Genomic DNA, 20,546 nt, shown 5'->3' on the forward strand with positions numbered 1-20,546 from the left:
AAGCTCTACTTTGGGTGAGCACGAGCCCCACTTCAGGTAAGCCCTGCTTCTTTCTCTCTCTCTCTCTGTCTCTCTCTGCCCCTCCCTCACTTGTGCGTGCTCTCTCTCAAAAAAAAAAAAAAAAAGAAAAGAAAAAGAAAAAAAAACAACCAAAAAAACCCAAAACCCAAAAACAACAACAACAAAAAACCAACAAAAAAAGGGGCTGATTTATGTTTCAGGAAACCAAAGAGAAATACCAGCAGTGGGGCTTTAGTGTCATTTTGTGAACAATAAAGTGTCTGCTTTTCAAAGCAAGGTTTTAAGACTGTTCATATATATAAATGTAAATTTGTTATCTTTAAAAAATAAATATGTAAACTACACTACCCAGTAAAATACATAAGAATACCTTCTAAGGTACACAGCGGTATCTTTTCACTAATCATCATTAATCTTATCTTGAAGCCAAACTTTTAAATAATTTATATGTGGCTCTAGGCTTTCAGTTCAGTTAGCATCAAAAAGCCCCTAATTCATCACTCAGATTGCATAGCAGATACAAAAGGAGGGATTCTTGTGACTATTTCATTCACAAATTGTTTAAGATTGCCCAGAGATTCTAATTTCCATTTGCAGACAAGCTCTTGACCCCAAACACTGAAACCAAGAATTAGAACAAACCTCAAACAGGTATCTTAAAAAGTAAGCAGAAATAAAGACTTCCTAACTCAATTTATCTTCTCTAGTCAGAATCAGTTCCTTTGTACTTCAACAGATTTCATCTACCCACCTGGTATTTCCAATGCAGATGGATGTTAAGAATTGTTTTTTGTTTTTCATTAGATTTTCAAAACTGGTTTAGAAAGATACTGTTCTTTTGGTTAACAAAGTCATGTTTATTGAAGAAAAGTGAGCAAAGCACAAGTTATAAAATAACAATCATCCATAAACTCACTAAAGATGACTGAGAGTATCAATATTTTGGTATACGTTAAGTGTTTTGTGCATTTACAGCAAATGTTTGTATTCTCACATGGTAATGATCATGCTTCCTTTGCTATGATTTTTCAGTGTAAAAAATGAGTACAAAACACGATATAGCAAAACATCCATGACCTCACTATCCACAGTTGAAAATAGTTAACATTGGTCTCCATTTGCATTAAAGTTTTATTTTGCTTTTTAAATAGATAAGACACTATGGTAAACTTAAAGTCCTACATATTCCTCACTGTTCCTTTATCATCCCCTAGATACAACGATAAATTTAGTGTCTCCATATTGTTTTTTTAATACATTTACTCAGGGTGCTTGGGTGGCTCAGTCTATTAAGCATTGGGCTCTTGATTTCAGCTCAGGTCACGATCTCAAGGGTTTGTGAGTTTGAGTCCTGTGTTGGGCTCCACAGTGCCCTGTGCTGGGCTCTGACACTGCAGAGCCTGCTTGGGATTCTCTCTCCCCCTCTCTTTGTCCCTCCCCTGCTTGCTCTCTTTCAAAATAAATAAATAAACTTAAAAAACAAAAAAACAAAAAACTCTTACTCACCAAATGTTAACATTTTGTCATATTTACGTTGTAATATTTACTGAGTATTACTTTGTCATATTTATTCTCTCCCTATTGTTCATATATGTGAATGAATATAGATACGTGCATATACACATATACATCACTATACACACAGACACACAGACACGTGTGCAATTTTTCCCCTTAACTATTTAAGAGGTATATGCAGACATTAAATCCCTTTATCCCTGAATAATTTGGTGTGGATTTTCTAAGATTAAAAAAATTCTTTGATATAATCCCAGTATAATTAGCCCTAATACAATATCTAATATATAATCCATTTTCCAATTTTGTCAATTGTCCCAATTGGCATTTTCCCAGTATAGGATCCAATGGATTATCATACATTGCATTTGGATGTCATGTATCTTTGGTATCCTTTAACCCTGAGCAGTTCCTTAGTCAACGTTGTAAAAGACAGAGAAAGTCTATTTGGCCAGTTGCTTTTTTTTTTTTTTAATTTTTTTTTTCAACATTTATTTATTTTTGAGACAGAGAGAGACAGAGCATGAACAGGGAAGGGGCAGAGAGAGAGGGAGACACAGAATCTGAAACAGGCTCCAGACTCTGAGCGGTCAGCACAGAGCCCGACGCAGGGCTCAAATTCACGGGCAGTGAGATCATGACCTGAGCCGAAGTCGGACACCCAACCGACCGAGCCACCCAGGCACCCCTGGCCAGTTGTTTTATGTCACTCAATTTTCATTTGTCTGATGTTTCCCTGTAATTAGATTCAGGTTAAGCATTTAGGGCCGAAACACTACACCTGTGATAATGTGTCCTCAGTATGTCACATAGAGTACATAAAGCCTTAGTACACAGAGAGGCACATAAAGAGTACATAAAGCCTTAGTACACAAAGCAGCCATGATGTCATTATGTCCTATGACTGGTGAAAATAACCTTAGTCACCTGTTTAAAGTGGTATCTGCTCAAGTACTCAAATATAAAAGTACTTTTTTGCCCTCTGTGATTAGTAAGTAATCCGTGGGAAACATACTTTGAGAATATATATTTTGCTCCTGAATATACTTTTACCCAATGGTTTTAGCTTCCACTGATGATTCTGAATCAAATAGTATTATGAAGTTACAAAACGGTAATTATAATATGCATATATATTTATTGGTTGGCATTCCACTGTAAAAACTCTTATTTATTATTAGCATGCACTCAGGATTCTTATTCTAGTCAACAAATTATAATTCATTACTGTTAATATTCATTTTGATACTCAAGTTGTACCATATTTGGACAGTTGAAGCCCCTTCAATTAGCTACTATGGTACTGAATTGGAATTAGAGGTATCGGTATGATTTTATCTGTACTGTGTTAAGCCATCCTCCCAACTCCCTCTCTAATCACCTCTTTACTGAAAGGGCTTAGAAACAATGACCAATGTATCAATGACCAGCACCCAAATCTTAATTTCTAAATAGTATTTCTCACTAAAAGGAACCAGGACTCATAGAGGAAGGTCTGAGGCAATGAAATTAGAAAATAGACCTGAGAAAATTATGTTATGCCAGAAAGTAAGAAATTGCTTTAAAAAAAAAAGGTGGACACATCTTTTTAAAATAAAAAAATTTAGGGCGTCTGGGTGGCTCAATCAGTTAGACATCAGACTCTTGGTTTGGGCTCGGATCACGATCTCATGGTTTGTGAGTTTGAGCACCACATTGGGCTCTGCACTGACAGCGTGGAGTCTGCTTGGGGGTCTCTCTCTCTCTCTCTCTCTCTCTCTCTCTCTCTCTCTATCTCTCCCCCCCCACCCCCCCAAATAAATAAACTTAAAATTTTTTTTTAACTTAAAAATTAAAAAAAAGATGGATACACTTTTTAAAATATAGTATTCCATTTGACTTGTCCATATAGATACACCCAGATCTAGTTTAATGATTTTAAACTGCTACATTGAATTACATTATAGAAATAAATCATAACTGATTTCCCATTCTGCTACTGAAAAGCATCTGAATTCTTTTAATCTAATTATAATTAACATCCACATGCCGGTTTCCTTTTGCATATGTGTAAGAATTTATCAGGGACACAAGAATGATTCCCTCCACCCTCAGTTTATCTTATATTTTTGTAATCAGAACATTTCTTTAATCTCTTCACTCTATTGAACGAACTGAAGAGTTCACAGTTTGAGCCCCTCTTGCTTGTTTGTTTTTCGGTTCCATTTCTAGCACATAAAGATGTTTATCATATTTTTGATGAGGGCTATGTTTTTCCTTCCTAGGTTTTTATTACAGAAAGTAAAACATATATATAAATAGATATGATATAATGAACTCCCTTGCTCTCATCACCTGGCTTCAACAATTACCAATAATTACCATGACTCATCTTTGTTCATTTATCCTTCAAATTCATGGCCACTCTGATTATTCTGATGACTTGGCTTTTTAGTTTTCTCTTTTCATGTTTTATCTATTACTGCTACAGTTTTATAGTGGCAGAGAGTACATCAAAACACCAAATCAAAGTATTATCTTACCATCACAATCTACTTACTTTTGAAATGATTCTTTCGAAATCTAGCTTTATTCAAGAGCCGCTGATTTCAAGCTCCAATAATTACCATATTTTAACATTTATCCATACATAATAATACACGCAGCATGTCAGTCATGCTGGAAGTAGGAATACCCATCTGATCTTTGAAATTTATTTATGTTGCTATGTAATTTTTAAAGTGTCCATTTGTTTAATAAATATTAAGTGACTACTATATTTCAAGAATAATTTTGGGTGCAGGTACAGACAGCAGTGAACAATTAGAATAATGTCTCTATCTATAAATATTTGCATAAATATTCCTTTACTTGATCTTGTTTTTATGGTACAGTTACTAGTATCAACACCATCTCATGGATGACAAAACTTTGGTTTAGAATGATAACAGATGTACCTAGGGACATATAGCTAAGTAGTGGCTCATTAATGTACAAACAACAGAAAAGTATATTCCAGTAAAAGGAAAATTCTCTGCTATAGCTACTTAGTAGCACTGGCAAATATTCTCAAGAAAAGTTTTATCTTTTGAAAGTATATATGTCCTTTGTCAGAAAGGAATAGTTAAAAAAACTTCAGATAAAACTGAAGTATTTAAATTGGTTCCATAAACAAAAATAATCATCAAGTGAGATTTCAAAAATATTTATACACATGGGACTTCACTGGGTCTCTATCTTCTAAGACATTACATTTTAAAAGACAGCAGCAACTTCCAAATAAAATAAAAGTGGATATAAAAATATAATCTAAATCCAACAAACTGCCAAAACCACATACTTTTTGTGCAATGCAGAATAAGGTATACGTCAAGACAATGAAAAGACAAGCCATAGAATGAGAGAAAATATTTGCTAAAGGCATACCTGATGAGTACTGTTATCCAAAATATACAAAGAACGCTTAGAACCCAACAGTGAGAAAACAAACAACCCAATTAGAAAATGGGCCAAAACCTTAATAGACACCTTATCAAAGAAGATACAGATTGCAAATAAGCACATGGAACGATGTTCCACAACAAATGTCATCAGAAAAACGCAAAATAAAACAACAGTGAGATACCCCTAAGTACCTATTAGAATGGTCAAAATCCAGAATGCCAAATACTGGCAAAGACATAGAACAATAGGAACTCTCATTCACCTCTGGTGGAACACAAAATCGTAGAGCCACTTTGGGACAAAAAGTTTAGTGGTTTCTTACAAAACTAAAAATACTTTTTTTTTTTAATGTTTATTTTTGAAAGAGAGGGAGAGGGAGACAGAGTGCAAGTAGGGGAGGGACAGAGAGGGAGACACAGAATCTGAAGCAGGCTCCAGGCTCTGAGCTGTCAGCACAGAGCCTGACACAGGGCTTGAACTCACAAGCCATGAAATCAGGACCTGAGCTGAACTCGGACACTCAACCGACTGAGCCACCCAGGTGCCCCGAAACTAAAAATACACTTACCATACAATTGTGCTACTTGGTATTTACCCAAAGGAGTTGAAAACTTATGTCCATACAAAAACCTGATGTGGATGTTTACAGCAGACTTAGATATAACTGACAAAACTTGAAACTAACCAAGATGTCCTTTAGTAGGTGAATGGATGTATAAACTGTGGTATATCCAGACAATGAAATATCACTCACCAAAAAGAAATGAGCTATCAAGCCATGAAAAGACCTAGAGGAAACTTAAATGTATATCACTGAGTGAAAGAAGTCAGTCTTAAAAGGTCCCATATTGTATGATTCCAACTATGACATTCTGGAAAATTCAAAAGTAGGGACACAGAAAAACAGTAAGGTACAAAGTGGAATTAACAATGTTGATGATAACAATTCAGGTGACTTTGATGCATACACACACACACACACACACACACACACACACACACGAACTACTGTAGCCATCTTAACTACTTACTTTTTGACTTTACCATAGTTTTCTTGACGGTAGTCCCCTTGCTGAATTAACTGTTTTGTGTCAGCTAATTCTAAGGCCAAACGTTGACATCTAATTTGAAGTTCAGAATAATTTCTTCGATCTTCCTCATAAGTCTGTAAATCAAAACAATAATAAAACATTTCAAGCTAAACATAGTTGACCAAATTCTTTTTTTTAAATATGAAATTTATTGTCAAATTGGTTTCTATACAACACCCAGTGTTCATCCCAACAGATGCCCTCCTCAATACCCATCACCCACCCTCTCCTCCCTCCCACCCCCCATCAACCCTCAGTTTGTTCTAAGTTTTTAAGAGTCTCTTATGTTTTGGCTTCCTCCCTCTCTAACCTCTTTTTTTTAATTTTCCTTCCCCTCCCCCATGGTCTTCTGTTAAGTTTCTCAGGATCCACATAAGAGTGAAAACATACGGTATCTGTCTTTCTCTGTATGACTTATTTCACTTAGCATAACACTCTCCAGTTCCATCCACGTTGCTACAAAAGGCCATATTTCATTCTTTCTCATTGGCATGTAGTATTACATTGGGGTACAGGTGCCCCTATGCATCAGCACTCCTGTATCCCTTGGGTAAATTCCTAGCAGTGCTATTGCTGGGTCATGAGGTAGATCTATTTTTAATTTTTTGAGGAACCTCCACACTGTTTTCCAGAGCGGTTGCACCAGTTTGCATTCCCACCAACAGTGCAAGAGGGTTCCCGTTTCTCCACATGCTTGCCAGCATCTATAGTCTCCTGATGTGTTCATTTTAGCCACTCTGACTGGCGTGAGGTGATATCTGAGTGTGGTTTTGATTTGTATTTCCCTGATGAGGAGCGACACTGAGCATCTTTTCATGTGCCTTTTGGCCTTCCAGATGTCTTCTTTAGAGAAGTGTCTATTCATGTTTTCTGCCCATTTCTTCACTGGATTATTTGTTTTTTGGGTGTGGAGTTTGGTGAGCTCTTTATAGATTTTGGATACTAGCCTTTTGTCTGATATGTCATTTGCAAATATCTTTTCCCATTCTGTTGGTTGCCTTTTAGTGTTGTTGATTGTTTCCTTTGCAGTGCAGAAGCTTTTTATCTTCATGAGGTCCCAATAGTTCATTTTTGCTCTTAATTCCCTTGCCTTTGGGGATGTGTCAAGTAAGAAATTGCTGCGGCTGAGGTCAGAGGGGTTTATTTTTCCTGCTTTCTCCTTTAGGGTTTTGATAGTTTCCTGTCTCACATTCAGGTCTGTTATCCATTTTGAGTTTATTTTTGTGAAAGGTGTAAGAAAGTGCTCTAGTTTCATTCTTCTGCATGTTGCTGTCTAGTTCTCCCAGCACCATTTGTTAAAGAGACTGTCTTTTTTCCATTGGATATTCTTTCCTGCTTTGTCAAAGATTAGTTGGCCATACTTTTGTGGGTCTAATTCTGGGGTTTCTATTCTATTCCATTGGTCTATGTGTCTGTTTTTGTGCCAATACCATGCTGTCTTGATGATTACAGCTTTGTAGTAGAGGCTAAAGTCTGGATTGTGATGCTCCCGCTTTAGTTGACCAAATTCTTTAATGAATTCTTCTGTTATGCTGTGAATGTCCTTGCAATTACAAAAAAAATTTCAGGGGCACCTGGGTGGCTCAGTCAGTTGAGCATCCCACTTCAGCTCAGGTCATGATCTCACAGCTTGTGAGTTCGAGCCCCGCATCAGGCTCTGTGCAGATAGCTCAGAGCATGGAGCCTGCTTCAGATTCAGTCTCCCTTTCACTCTGCCCCTTCCCCGTTCGTGCTCTGTCTCTCAAAGATAAATAAACATTAAAAAAAAATTAAAAAAAATTTTTTTTCAATTCTTCTGTGTAGTATTTATTTCCCCTACTTGAAGACAAATTATCTTAAACTGACAGAGTAGGTTGTAAGTTTGTTTATTTAAAACTTGAGCTCTAGTTTTCATGGAAAAAAATAGGGCAACTGCTTTGGTTACTAGAATAACACATAAAATGACTACCAACGTTAAATGGCTGTTTTTTGTTTGAGTAACAATTAGACACTAAAGACCCAGAAACAAATAAAACACAGCTGCTGTTCTTGAGGAGCTCACAACTTAGAGATGAAGAGACACCTGAAGATCCAGTATCTACAATGAAAAATAGTTACTGAAGAGATTAGTCATGCAGTTTCAGTGGTGGTATTCAGCAAAAGAAGGAATTTTGTGGCACTTGGAAAGTTCTTCTGTGTCAATCTTCCTTTCACCCACCAGACCGCTATAGGAGAGCGGTTATTAGAAGGGAACATCGTCAAAAACCACAGCCTAGCCTGGCTTACCACAAACCTCCTATCTCATCATTTCTCATATTCACCTATCACCCTCCAACCCTAATGAAGAGCTGAAGTTTGTAACATAGCATGCTTCCTCTAACCTGTTCTCACTGCCTAAATAGCTGCATATTATCTGAACTTTTATTTGTCACCTCCAGAGCACCAACTGCACTGTAGCATCAGATTAGTTTTCTATGTACCTCACCAGAGCATAAATATCTTAAGGGCAGGGCTTTGTCTTATTCACCACTGGATCGCCATCACTTTACAAGGCATTTAGTATTCAGGAAAAATCAAATGAATGCTTTTGAATAAATTAGGAAATAAATGAATATGGAAATGAGAGGAAAAACAAAACACAGAGACAGAGTTCCTCCTTATTTCTGCCCTTTGAACTTATCAGATCTTGCCAGCGACTGTCAACTCCACCCCCAGAACCTGTCATGATTAATGCATCCTGTTCCAAGTCATTCTTTAGTAGCAGACCAGGTAAGCGTGGCCACATTCATTCCACAAATACTGACTGAATTATTTCTATATGACTATTCCTAGATGAGGCTCTGTACACACAAAGATGAGTAAGATCCTCTGCTTTTGTCCTTTTCAAACTATTAAACATCACTTTGAAATGTTAGCTCCCAAATTTCTATCCAAGGGCTGTCTGAGAAATGCATTATGGAAAAACTATCATGGTGTGCGTTTTGTTTTGGTATAATATTATGTTCTTATACTGAGAAGCTCCTCCTAAGACTGGAATGTTACTATAGTATTTATGATAGGATCATAACTGAAGATACTCTATCATATCCCCTACGGATTATCACATACATCATTTTAGGCCTAAGTCCCAGAAGATACTTTAGTTCCCCTGAAGAATGCTTTATCCTTCTAAATGCTATTAATCATGTAGCTGCTGTGGAACAGTGTATACTATGACAGTTGGGAAGGCAAGCTCCAGAATTCACATGTCTAGAACCGAATTACCTGCAGTTAAGACTTTGGGCAGGTTTACCTCTCATATTCAGAGTCCTCATCTACCTCACAGAGTGTTGACTATATCAAGTAATACATCTATAGTGCTTACAAAAGTGGCTAAAAATAGTATATAATCATTAACTATAAATTAATATAGTACTTCAATTTTACTTTGGCTTCTAGAGAGATTCGAGCCAAATTGATAGCTCAACTTTAAAAACTGCACAAAGACCAAACAGAATCCTGGAGGAATATGAACATTTAAAGGGTGGCCAGAGGACAAAGAGCAGAAGGCACCTGAGGGAGTCTTCACAGAAATAAAGGGTATTACATGCTATGACTGTGTACAACTTCCAGGTGAAGGCTAACGAGAATAGAAAAGATTACTTTGTATCATCCCTATACATCCTTCCCTGTTTTGAACTCAGCATCAACTTATTTGGGAAGACTCAAGCCCCAAATCTGAGTTTGATGTTTGTCTTACATTTTTCCATAGCACCTGGTTCTTTCTGTCAGAAACCCTATCATATGTGCTATGAGCAGCCATTACTTGCCTTCTACATCATAAGAAAAAATTTAAGGAGGTTTTCCATAATCCTAGTACCTAGTACTCTGCCTATTATACTAAAGTTTGCAGTTAATGCCTGCGGAAAGGAGCAAAAGAGGACATTGAAGTGACTAAAGCAAAAGTAGTAAACAATATTTTCAAACATAAAGGGGCACACATAAAATTTCCAGTCATCAAACCCTAAGAGAGAATTTCCATGTTACAGTAAACCAGTTAACAGTGTCTCAATTTCCTTTTATAATAAAGAAAAAAAAAGTTATATGGGGAAAATAAGAACAGTCCAAGTCATTGAGAAGATTTAAACTGTTTGACAGGTTTCTACATATCCAAAATGGAACTGATTTTGACTGCCAGGATTAATGTTATCTTTTTCCTCTTCTATATTATTCATATGAGGAAATAATAGAAGGCTATCTCCAGACTGAAAAAAGTAAATGTTATTGTAATTGCATGTTTTCTTCTCTTTCCTATAACCCTCATCCTTCCTCACACCCACCTAAGACGTGGGTTTCCTTGAAGACCTGCTTTATCTCTGTACACCAAGTAACCTTTACATAGTAGTTATACTAGAAATGTTCTCAAAAGGAACTAATGTTGAAATATAAATGGACCATGTATCACTAGCATTTAAAACAGTTTCAGATGTAGAAAAAATGACTTTAAAAGTTAAGTATTTAATACATTATCAGTTTTCCAAGTGAAATTACAGAATACTATCATAAATCTGCAAATAAAACACACCTTCTGAAACAATAATATCTATGCAACATATATGCGGAATTTTGAGACAGCACAAAAGGAGCTTTTATTCTTGATTTGGTGGTGGATGTATTCATTTTGTAAAAATTCAATTAAGACTTTTTTTATGTAGGTTACACACATTTAAAAAGTGAAACAGGGGCACTTGGGTGGCTCAGTCAGTTGAGTGTCTGACTTCAGCTCAGGTTATGATCTCACGGTTCGTTGGTTCAAGCCCCACATTGGGCTCTGTGCTGACAGCTCAGAGCCTGGAGCCTGCTTCAGATTCTCCCTCTCTGTCTCTGTCCCTCCTCATACTCTGTCTCTATTTCTCTCTCTCTCTCTCTCAAAAATAAGTAAACATTAAAACAATTTTTTTTTAGGTGAAATAAGAGGCTTCAAACAGGAAAATGTTAACTGGGGAGAAGTTCTTCAAGGGTGCCTGAAAAATAGGAATGGAAAGCATGAGATGTGATAATCACATCAAAGTGGAATGAGCAGGATGAAAGTGGGTAGTGAAGAGACTCACTTTTTTTTTTTTAATTTTTATTTTTGAGACTCACTTTTTTTACTCTATGTATCTCTCTACAGTTTGTTTGACATTAGAAACTGAAAATGTGGGGCGCCTGGGTGGCGCAGTCGGTTAAGCGTCCGACTTCAGCCAGGTCACGATCTCGCGGTCTGTGAGTTCGAGCCCCGCGTCAGGCTCTGGGCTGATGGCTCGGAGCCTGGAGCCTGTTTCCGATTCTGTGTCTCCCTCTCTCTCTGCCCCTCCCCCGTTCATGCTCTGTCTCTCTCTGTCCCAAAAAATAAAATAAAAAACGTTGAAAAAAAAAATTTAAAAAAAAAAAAAAAAAAAAAAAGAAACTGAAAATGTTGTATTATATAATGTTTTGGCAAATTTATCAACTATTAGAACTTTCAAATTTATAATGAGATGCCCTTTCTTTCCAAAAACAGCAGCTAAGCATTTTATTATTTTTTTATTTTTTATTTTTTTTTAATGTTTATTTATTTTTGAGAGAGAGAGCGAGAGACAGAGGATGAGCGGAGGAGGGGCAGAGAGAGAGGAAGACACAGAATCCGAAGCAGGCTCTAGGCTCTGAGCTGTCAGCACAGAGCCCGACGCGGAGCTCAAACTCACAGACTGTGAGATCATGACCTGAGCCGAAGTTGGACACTCAACCGACTGAGCCACCTAGGCGCCCCAAGCATTTTATTATTTTTTTAATGTTTATTTATTTTTGAGAGACAGAGAGAGAGCGAGCACGAGTTGGGGAGGAGCAGAGAGAGACACACACACAGAATCCAAAGCAGGCTCCAGGCTCTGGGCTGTCAGCACAGAGTCCTATGCAGGGCTCAAACTCACGAACTGTGAGATCATGACCGAAATTGGACGCTTAACTGACTGAGCCACCCAGGTGTCCCACAGCAGCTAAGCATTTTAGATTTACAGAATTTCAGAGATGAAAGATAGCCTGGAGATAATCTACTACAATCTTATTTTCAAGATAAGAACATTAAAGCCAAAAGCGGTTAGAAGATGTGTCCAGGATTCCAGGGCTAGGAGAGGCTGAACTAGAATCTATGTTCTCAAATTCATACATACTTCATGCTTTTAATTTCAAGTTTCTGGTTTTTGAAGAATCAATTCTCTAGAAACTATAAAACCATTGTTGGAAGTTAATATTATTATTTACTGTTCAAATCCAGGGTGTTGAAAGCACTTTAATTGCAAATTTTATGGGTTCAAATATGGCATATGCATAAATCAGTTAATTTTGGACTCCCTTCCTTTAAAACAATTATTACACTCATTTCTTAAATACATAATAAGAACCATTTGACAAAATAACATCAAATCTAAATGTTTTCTAGAAAAAGTTAAAAAGATTCAAAGATGCAATTAAATAGGCACATTTTAAACAGTCAAGCTGCTATGTAAACCAAAAGGCAATTACTTTAGGTATAATGAATTTCTAAGCATCATTTAAATCTTTTGTCTTTCACACCACTTAAACTGAGAAGAGAGTGGTAACCTATGTGTCAAAATAAATCTTTAATAAATGAGGTGATCTCCTGCCTGTGGGGAGATAGGGCAGTTAAGGAAATTGGAAAGGTGATATGGTGACATTTACCTTAAGGTCAATGGTTCAAATCAGAAGCCGTTTACGCTGGATAGCAGTTTAATGAATGAGAAGAAATGGTATGGTTAGCCATTCTGGGAAAATGAGAATTCATTCCTCAGAATTCTCACAAGTTTCACATTATCTATAATATACTCCAAGCAACTAAATATGGAAAAGAACAAGAAACCTAGTTAACCTTTGACTGCTATAGACTGACCTTTAAGTAAGTGTCTGTTTTGTGGCCAGAGACTACTATTTGTTGTTGCTATGATCCTCAAGAAATATATTATTTACACATTTTTTTTACTCCTTCTAAAGTCTTAAAAAAGACAAAACTGAAGTATTAAAAGTCTACCATGGGTTAAAAAGAAAACAAGAAGATTTAATGATTTTTTTTGTTTTACACGATAATATATGATATTTTTAAATAATTGATAATAAATTATAATTTTTAATAATATCTATTTCAGCCAGTAAATGTGAATTCAAACATGAAAGCTTAAGCTTTTCTAAGGGAAAAATTAAAAAATTTAGAGGAATGACGAAAGGTAACTTCAAGTGTGGTGGAGGTTAGATTGGGATAAAGAGATATGGGTTCAAATCTGTCTGCACTGGACTTTTCTAGCGAGTCAGCTTCTCTGAATCTTAACTGCTGCCTCCACAGAGTGAGTACACTAACTCATTTAGTGGTTCATTAATTTTCATGTGCCTACTACCGTAGGACACGTTATATTTACTATTACTCCCAACTAGTTCATGGATCTAGCAGAACCCTCCACTGCGGAACAGTATGTTGTGTTGGGAAGCAATTTTTATAGCTTACATTTTATTCAGCAAACTACTGAAAGAAATTTGAGATACTGTTTTTTTCAGTAGGTATTGACCCAAATATGATTGAATCAAACAAATTTAAATCCTAACATTTTAAATGAGACCAATTTGCTAAATTATCTTTCAAATCTCACTGATTATTCCAAGAATGTAAGTATATCAATTTAAGAAAGTATGGCTTTCAATGCCTTTCAAGGGATTTAGATAAGCATTAAAAGTATGAACGCAGTACAAAATGATCAAGATCATACCTTGCTATGAGATCAGACAATGCTATGAAACTCAAAATCAACAACAAAAAATTTGGAAAGACCATAAATACTTGGAGATTAAAGAACATCCTACTGAAGAATGAGTGGGTTAGCCAAGAAATTAAAGAGGAAATTAAAAAGTAAATGGAACCCAATGAAAATGAAAACACGACAGCCCAAAACCTCTGGGATGTAGCAAAGGTGTGAAGTATAAGAGGGAAGTAAAATATAGCAATCCAGGTCTTCCTAAAGAAGGAGTCTCAAATCTCAAATACACAACCTAACCTTAACACCTAAAAGAGCTGGAAAAAGAACAGCAAATAAAGACCAAAACCAGCAGAAGAAGGGAAATAATAAAGATTAGAGCAGAAATCAATGATATTGAAATTTAAAAAAAGTCAATAGAACAGGAGCTAGTTCTTTGAAAAAATTAACAAAATTGATGAACCCTTAGCTAGACTCTTCAAAAAGAAAAAGGACTCAAATAAATAAAGTCATGATAAAAGAGGAGAAATCACAACCAACACCACAGAAATACAAACAATAGTAAGATAATATTATGAGCAATTATATGCCAACAAATCAGGCAATATGGAAGAAATGGACAAATTCCTAGAAACATATAAACTACCAAAACTGAAACAGGAAGAAATAGAAAATCTGACCAGACCTATAACCAGTAAAGAAGTTGAATCAGTAATCAAATATCTTCCAAAAAAACAAGAGTCCAAGACTGGATGGCTTTCCAGGGGAACTCTACCGAATATTTAAAGAAGAGTTAAAACCTATTCTTTTGAAGCTCTTCAAAAAACAGAAATGAAAGGAAAACTTCCAAACTCATTCTATAAGGCCAGCATTACTTGATTCCAAAACCAGACAAAGACCCCACTAAAGAGGAGAACTACAGACCAATTTCCCTGGTGAACACGGTTGCAAAAATTCTCAACAAAATACTAGCAAACTGGATCCAATGGTACATTAAAAGAATTATTTACCATGATCAAGTGGGATTTGTTCCTGGGATGCAGTGCTTGTTCGATATCTGCAAATCAATCAGTGTGATACATCCATCACATTAATAAAAGAAAGGATAAGAACCACATGATCCTCTAATATGCAGAGAAAGCATTTGACAAAATACAGCATCCTTTCTTGACAAAAATCTTCAAGAAAGTAGGGATAGAAGAATCACACCTCAAGATCATAAAAGCCCTATATGAAAGACCCACTGCTAATATCATCCTCAATGGGGAAAAACTGAGGGCTTTCCCCCTAAGGCCAGGTACACGACAAGGATGTCCACTCTCACCACTGTTATTCAGCATAGTGTTGGAAGTCCTAGCCTCAGCAATCAGACAACACAAAGAAATAAAAGGCATTCAAGTCGGCAAGGAGAAGTCAAACTTCCACTCTTTGTAGACGACAAGGAGAAGTCAAACTTCCACTCTTTGCAGGCGACACGATACTCTATGTGGAAAACCCAAAAGACTCCACCAAAAAACTGCTAGAACTGATCCATAAATTCAGCAAAGTCGCAGGATATAAAATCTAATAGTTTTTTTTTTTTTTAATGTTTATTTTAGTTTTGAGAGAGCCAGGGAGGGAGAGAGAGGATGTGAGTGTGTGCATGAATAGTGGAAAGGCAGAGAGCAGGGGTGAGAGAATCCCAAGCAGGCTTTGCGATTAGCTTGGAGCCCGATGAGCAGCTCAATCCCACAACTGTGAGATCACGACCGGAGCGGAATCAAGAGTCAGACACTTAATTGACCGAGCTACCCAGGTGCCCTATTTTTATAATTTTTTATCTTTCTTCCCTCTTTGCCCTACATCCCACGTAACTTGTGTTTTTCTCTATTTTCCTTCATATACTTCTCCATGAGTTCATATACTCGTGTGGACGCTCAGAGGAAGGAGGTGTTGCTGGTTATTAGTTTCCTGATAAAAAAAAAAAAAGAAGTGGGGCACCTGGATGGCTCAGTCAGTTAAGTATCTGTCCAACCAGACTCTTGATTTTTGCCTCTGGTCATAATCTCACAGATGGTTGGAGAGATCAAGTCCTGATCCACACCCCCATCGGGCTCTGCCCCCATCTGGCTCTGCATTGACAGCACAGAGACTGCTTGGGGTTCTCCCTCTCTCTCTCTCTGCCCCTCCACCACTTGCTCTCCCTCTACCAAATCAATAAATAAAGCTTAAAAAAAAGGTGTTGAATATTTTGTATCCAGGTTTAGTCATTTAGCAATTTACCTTGTGAAAATCCTAAATTAACTGATATTCTCCAGTTCATTCTACAAATTCCTGCACAATATTCTATGGTATAGCCTGTACCATGGTTTTTGTAACCATTTCCTTGCTATTGTATTCATGGGCATTTATTTTGTTTCCAGTCCCTCCTTTCCCCTTTCAGCGCTTGTTGCCAGAAACAGTGCTGCAATAAATCTCCTTATACAAATATCCTTTTGCACTAGTACTTCACCCTGTGGGACCCAGTCTCAGTAGTGCGGTTACTATGTTGAAGGATGCTCATGTTCCATTTTAATTGATAGTGCTAGATTTCTTTCCAAAGAATGCATGTAGCAGTTCACTTTTCCACCAGCAACATGTTTATCTTTTTCCTTTAGAAAAAGGTACACATATTTATTAGGTCTTTTACATTTTTGCCCACCTGAGTTCTCACTGATACTTTAATTTTATTTCCCCCAATGCTACCTAGTTCGAGAATCTGGCTATTTGAATTTGCATTTTGTGAAATGCCTATTCATAGTCTTTGCCTGTGTTCCTTTGGGCTTGTCTTTTTTTCTATTAATTTATAAGAGCTTCAAATAATGCTAGTATTAACTTTTCATCATCTTCATTCCAATTTTTCCCCAAATGCATACTGTAAACATTAGACTTTGCCTATGCTTTATTATTATTATTATTATTTGTCTTATTCTTTTAAAGCTTTTTTGTTTCCTTGTCTTGGCTGAGATTACCCCAACCTCTAGGACAGCACTGTCCAACAGAACTCTTCTTCAATGAAAAAAATGTTCTGTGTCTGTACCATCCACTATGGTACTCACTAACCACTTGTAACTAGTAAGTCTGAGGAAATGAATTTTAATTAACTTAAATTGAAATAGTCACTTGTGGCTCTGACTACTACACTGGACAAGTGACTTCCAGAACTTAGCTACTCATACAAAGTTCAGTCCACTAACTGGCATTGGACAATGAGCACTAGTAACATCTGTGAACATGCTAACTGTGAAACAGTCTTAGGCCTTATCCCAGAACTATTATATCATTTTCATTTTAACAAGATCCCCAGGTGATTTGTATTTACATTAGAGTTTAAGAAGCACTGTTAATATTCACTTAAATTAGGGATTCTTAATACTTTCTTGTGCCATGGACTCCACTGGCATTCTAGTGATGCCTGTGAACCCTTTCTTTTTTAAAAAAAATTTTTAATGTTTATTTATTTTTGACAGAGAGAGAGAGAGAGAGAGAGAGAGAGAGAGAGAGAGAGAACGAGTGGGCGAAGGGCAGAAAGAGAGGGAGACACAGAATCTGAAACAGGCTCCAGGCTCCAAGCTGTCAGCACAGAGCCCAATGTGGGGCTCAAACTCACAGACCGGGAGATCATGACCTGAGCCGAAGTCAGATGCTCAACCGACTGAGCCACCTAGGCGCCCCCCATGAACCCTTTCTGAGACTGTTTCTAAAAGCAAAAATTAAAATTTACAGAATTATGAAGGAAACAAATCATACTGAAATAAAACTATCAAAGTATTTTTAAGAGTTATGTAATATGTCCTGGGGCGCCTGGGTGGCTTAGTTGGTTGAGCACCCGACTCTTGATTTCAGCTCAGGTCATGAGCTCACGGTTGTGGATCAAGCCTGGCATTGGGCTCTGTGCTGAGTGTGGAGCCTGCTTAAGATTCTCTCTCTCTCTCTCTCTCTCTCTCTCTCTCTCTCTCTGCCCCTCTCTCCCATTTGCTCTCTCACTCTAAAAATAAATACATAAAATAAAAATAAAAATTGCTCATCTAAAAAAAGTTATGTCCTTCTTTATGAATGCATTAAAGGTAAACTCAGCGAGGGGCCTAGTAACTACAGTAATATTGAAGTTGTGATGAGCACAACTCAATTTAAAGATTTCTGCAATAACTAATATTGTGATGAAAATATGTGATTTCTAATGTTGACAGAGTGTCATAGGTAGCGGCAGTCCTACTGTGGTTTTTGCTTTTATCTGTTATTGAATTAAGAGCTAACTTTTAGTTAGAAGTGAAAATAATTTTTCCATACCACCTGAAGGCATGTGGACCCGAAGAATCTGTGTTATTGTTCAAGTAATGGCCTAGATTTTCTTCTAAAAATTTTAATTCAATGGGAATTAATATTGGTGAATGGTATAAAATGTGAGGACACCTTTTTTTTTCCCTTAAACAGATGAATATCCAGTTATGCTAGGACCCTTACTGTAAATAACCATTCTTCTTCAACTGAATTAAACTACCACTGTTGTGGAATATAATTAGATCTACTTCTGTATTCAGTTCCACTAACGTTTGTTTGTTTCTATGCCAGTATCACATTTAGTTTATATATTAATTTTGAAGTATATAGTGGGATCTTGGTTGGACTAGTACCTCAACTTTCCCCACCTCTCATCTTTTTTTTTTTCACATTTTTCTTGCCAATTCTGAGACACTTATTTTTTCGTATAGACTAATTTATCCAATCCCAATCCTTGTACAACACTTCTCCTCTCTACCAAAAAAGTAAAAAACAGAGGCACCTGGGTGGCTCAGTCAGTTAAGCTTCTGACTCTTGGTTTTGGCTCAAGTCATGATCTCACAGTTCATGGGATCGAGCCCACGCAAAGCCTGCTTGGAATTCTCTCCCTCTCTCTCTCTGCCCCTCACCTACTTGCAGTCTCTTTCTCTCTCAAACTTTATAAAAATTAAACAAAATAAAAAACAAAAAACAAGAAAAGTATTGGGATATAAACTAATTGCATCTGATTAATATATTAATAAGAAAAAAGTAATAATTTTATGATCTTAGTCTCCCTCCTAAAATATGGTGCTTCCAAATTCAACACTAAGATTTTACAGTTTTCTTCATAGAAGTCCATTACCTTCCTTACAAAATGAAATATTTTTCTCCTGTGCCCCTCTATAGCAGTTATTGAGCAGTTATTTCTCTAAGCCTAGAGAAAGACTGATTATATATTAATCTTGTATTCAGTCACAATATCAAATTTTTGCATTAATTTCAGCTGTTTTTCAAACATAACACAGAAAAAATTTTAAAATCTCTTTTCAAATTTATATATGGATAGTTTTTTCTTCTTAGTGCATCTGCTAAGGCCCTCCAAGACCATGTTAGTTAATAATGAGCAACCCAATCTGTGTTTGGTTACTGATTTTAACAGAAGAAGGTTTTATTGTTTTGCCATTTAGGATAAATATTTTTTGGTTAACATTTTGTTTGTAAATATTTAAGTGTCTTTAATAGGAATAGTTGCTAGATTTTAATTTATCATCTTTTATCATCTACTTATACAATCATATGATTGGTTTTTCTCCTTCAACTTGCTAATGTAATAGATTATCCCTTCTATCCTAGAATATACTTTAATCATCAAGTATTATTCTCTCAATACAATGCTAGAATTCATTTTATTTAGAACTTTCGCATGTGTAGTAATAAGTAAAACTGGCCTATAGATTTGTTCTGTTTTGTTTTTGCACCATCTTTCTCCGAGCTTTCCATCTTTTTCAATAGTTTGGTGTAGTTTAATTAACTGGAATCAGCTCTCCTTGTGGAAATTAGCTGTGAACCTATCTGGGTAATCCATCTGTGAACCTAGTAATTTTGTCAGTAATGCATCTTTACTCACTTTCTAATGCCTCTATAGTGATTACTCAAGTTCTCCACTTCTGTTGATTTTAGTCACCTATATTTTGTTGGGACATTTCACTTTTCTTTCAGTTTTCAAGCTTATTACCACAGAGCTATATTTTCTTAACATACAATCATTCTGTACTCCTTGTTTTTGTTTCTTTCTTAAAATGACTACTGCATGTCTTTATTTTTTATCTTTCTCTTTAACAGTAAAGGCATTTTAAAGCTCTAGATTTTCCTCTGGCACAGCTTTAAATGTCTCAAGGATTTTGATGTAAAATGTTCTCATTTTCATTGTTTTCTTGTTTTACTTTCTCTTTGATCTAGAAGATATGCTGAACTTCTCAGTAAGTTTATTCCCCCCCACCTTTTAATTATCTCTAGTTTTACTAAATTATGATTTTTAACAGGAACTATAAAATCTGTACTTAAAATGTGGTCAAGTTTATACCTGATAGTTTTGTAAACTTCCTAGTGACAAAAAAAATTCTGATTCGAGAACACTGAGCTTTGTATATAGCAACTAAATCAAAATTATTGACTGAATTAATTCTTCTAGTCCTTACTTTTTTTAATCTATTAAATCAATCTACTTCTGAAGAAAGTACATTATAAAGTTTCCAAGCATTATTACTTCATTAAGTTGTTTTTCTAAAATTTTTTTCTTTATAATTACTGTCATTCGATATGCAGAAGTTGATGACTATAAAAATCATCTTTTATTATTTTTTGTTAATGTTTTGTAGTTTTTATCTTAAATTATACCTTATCTGATATTAACATTACATTCCTGTTGTCTTTTTTCATAATTGTTAGCCCATCCCTTTATTTTTCAATCTTTATC

At 36.0% G+C, this 20,546-nt stretch overlaps 1 protein-coding gene across 8 annotated transcripts in view; it reads right to left on the reverse strand.

Moving 5' to 3' along the window:
- The window catches only part of PIBF1 (progesterone immunomodulatory binding factor 1), a 204,815-nt gene that overhangs the window by 158,161 nt on the left and 26,108 nt on the right, over nt 1-20,546 (reverse strand). For all 8 annotated transcript variants that reach the window (XR_013550051.1, XM_078432907.1, XM_078432868.1 and 5 more), the window contains exon 6: nt 5,994-6,127. Coding sequence is in view for 7 of the 8 variants with exons in the window: in XM_078432907.1 (XP_078289033.1) it covers nt 5,994-6,127 (134 nt within the window). In the remaining variant the exon portion in view is untranslated. The remainder of the gene's footprint in view (nt 1-5,993; nt 6,128-20,546) is intronic.

Source organism: Panthera onca, chromosome A1 (genome assembly GCF_046562875.1).
Source record: "Panthera onca isolate mPanOnc1 chromosome A1, mPanOnc1 haplotype 2, whole genome shotgun sequence".
NCBI classification, from domain to species: Eukaryota; Metazoa; Chordata; class Mammalia; order Carnivora; family Felidae; genus Panthera; species Panthera onca.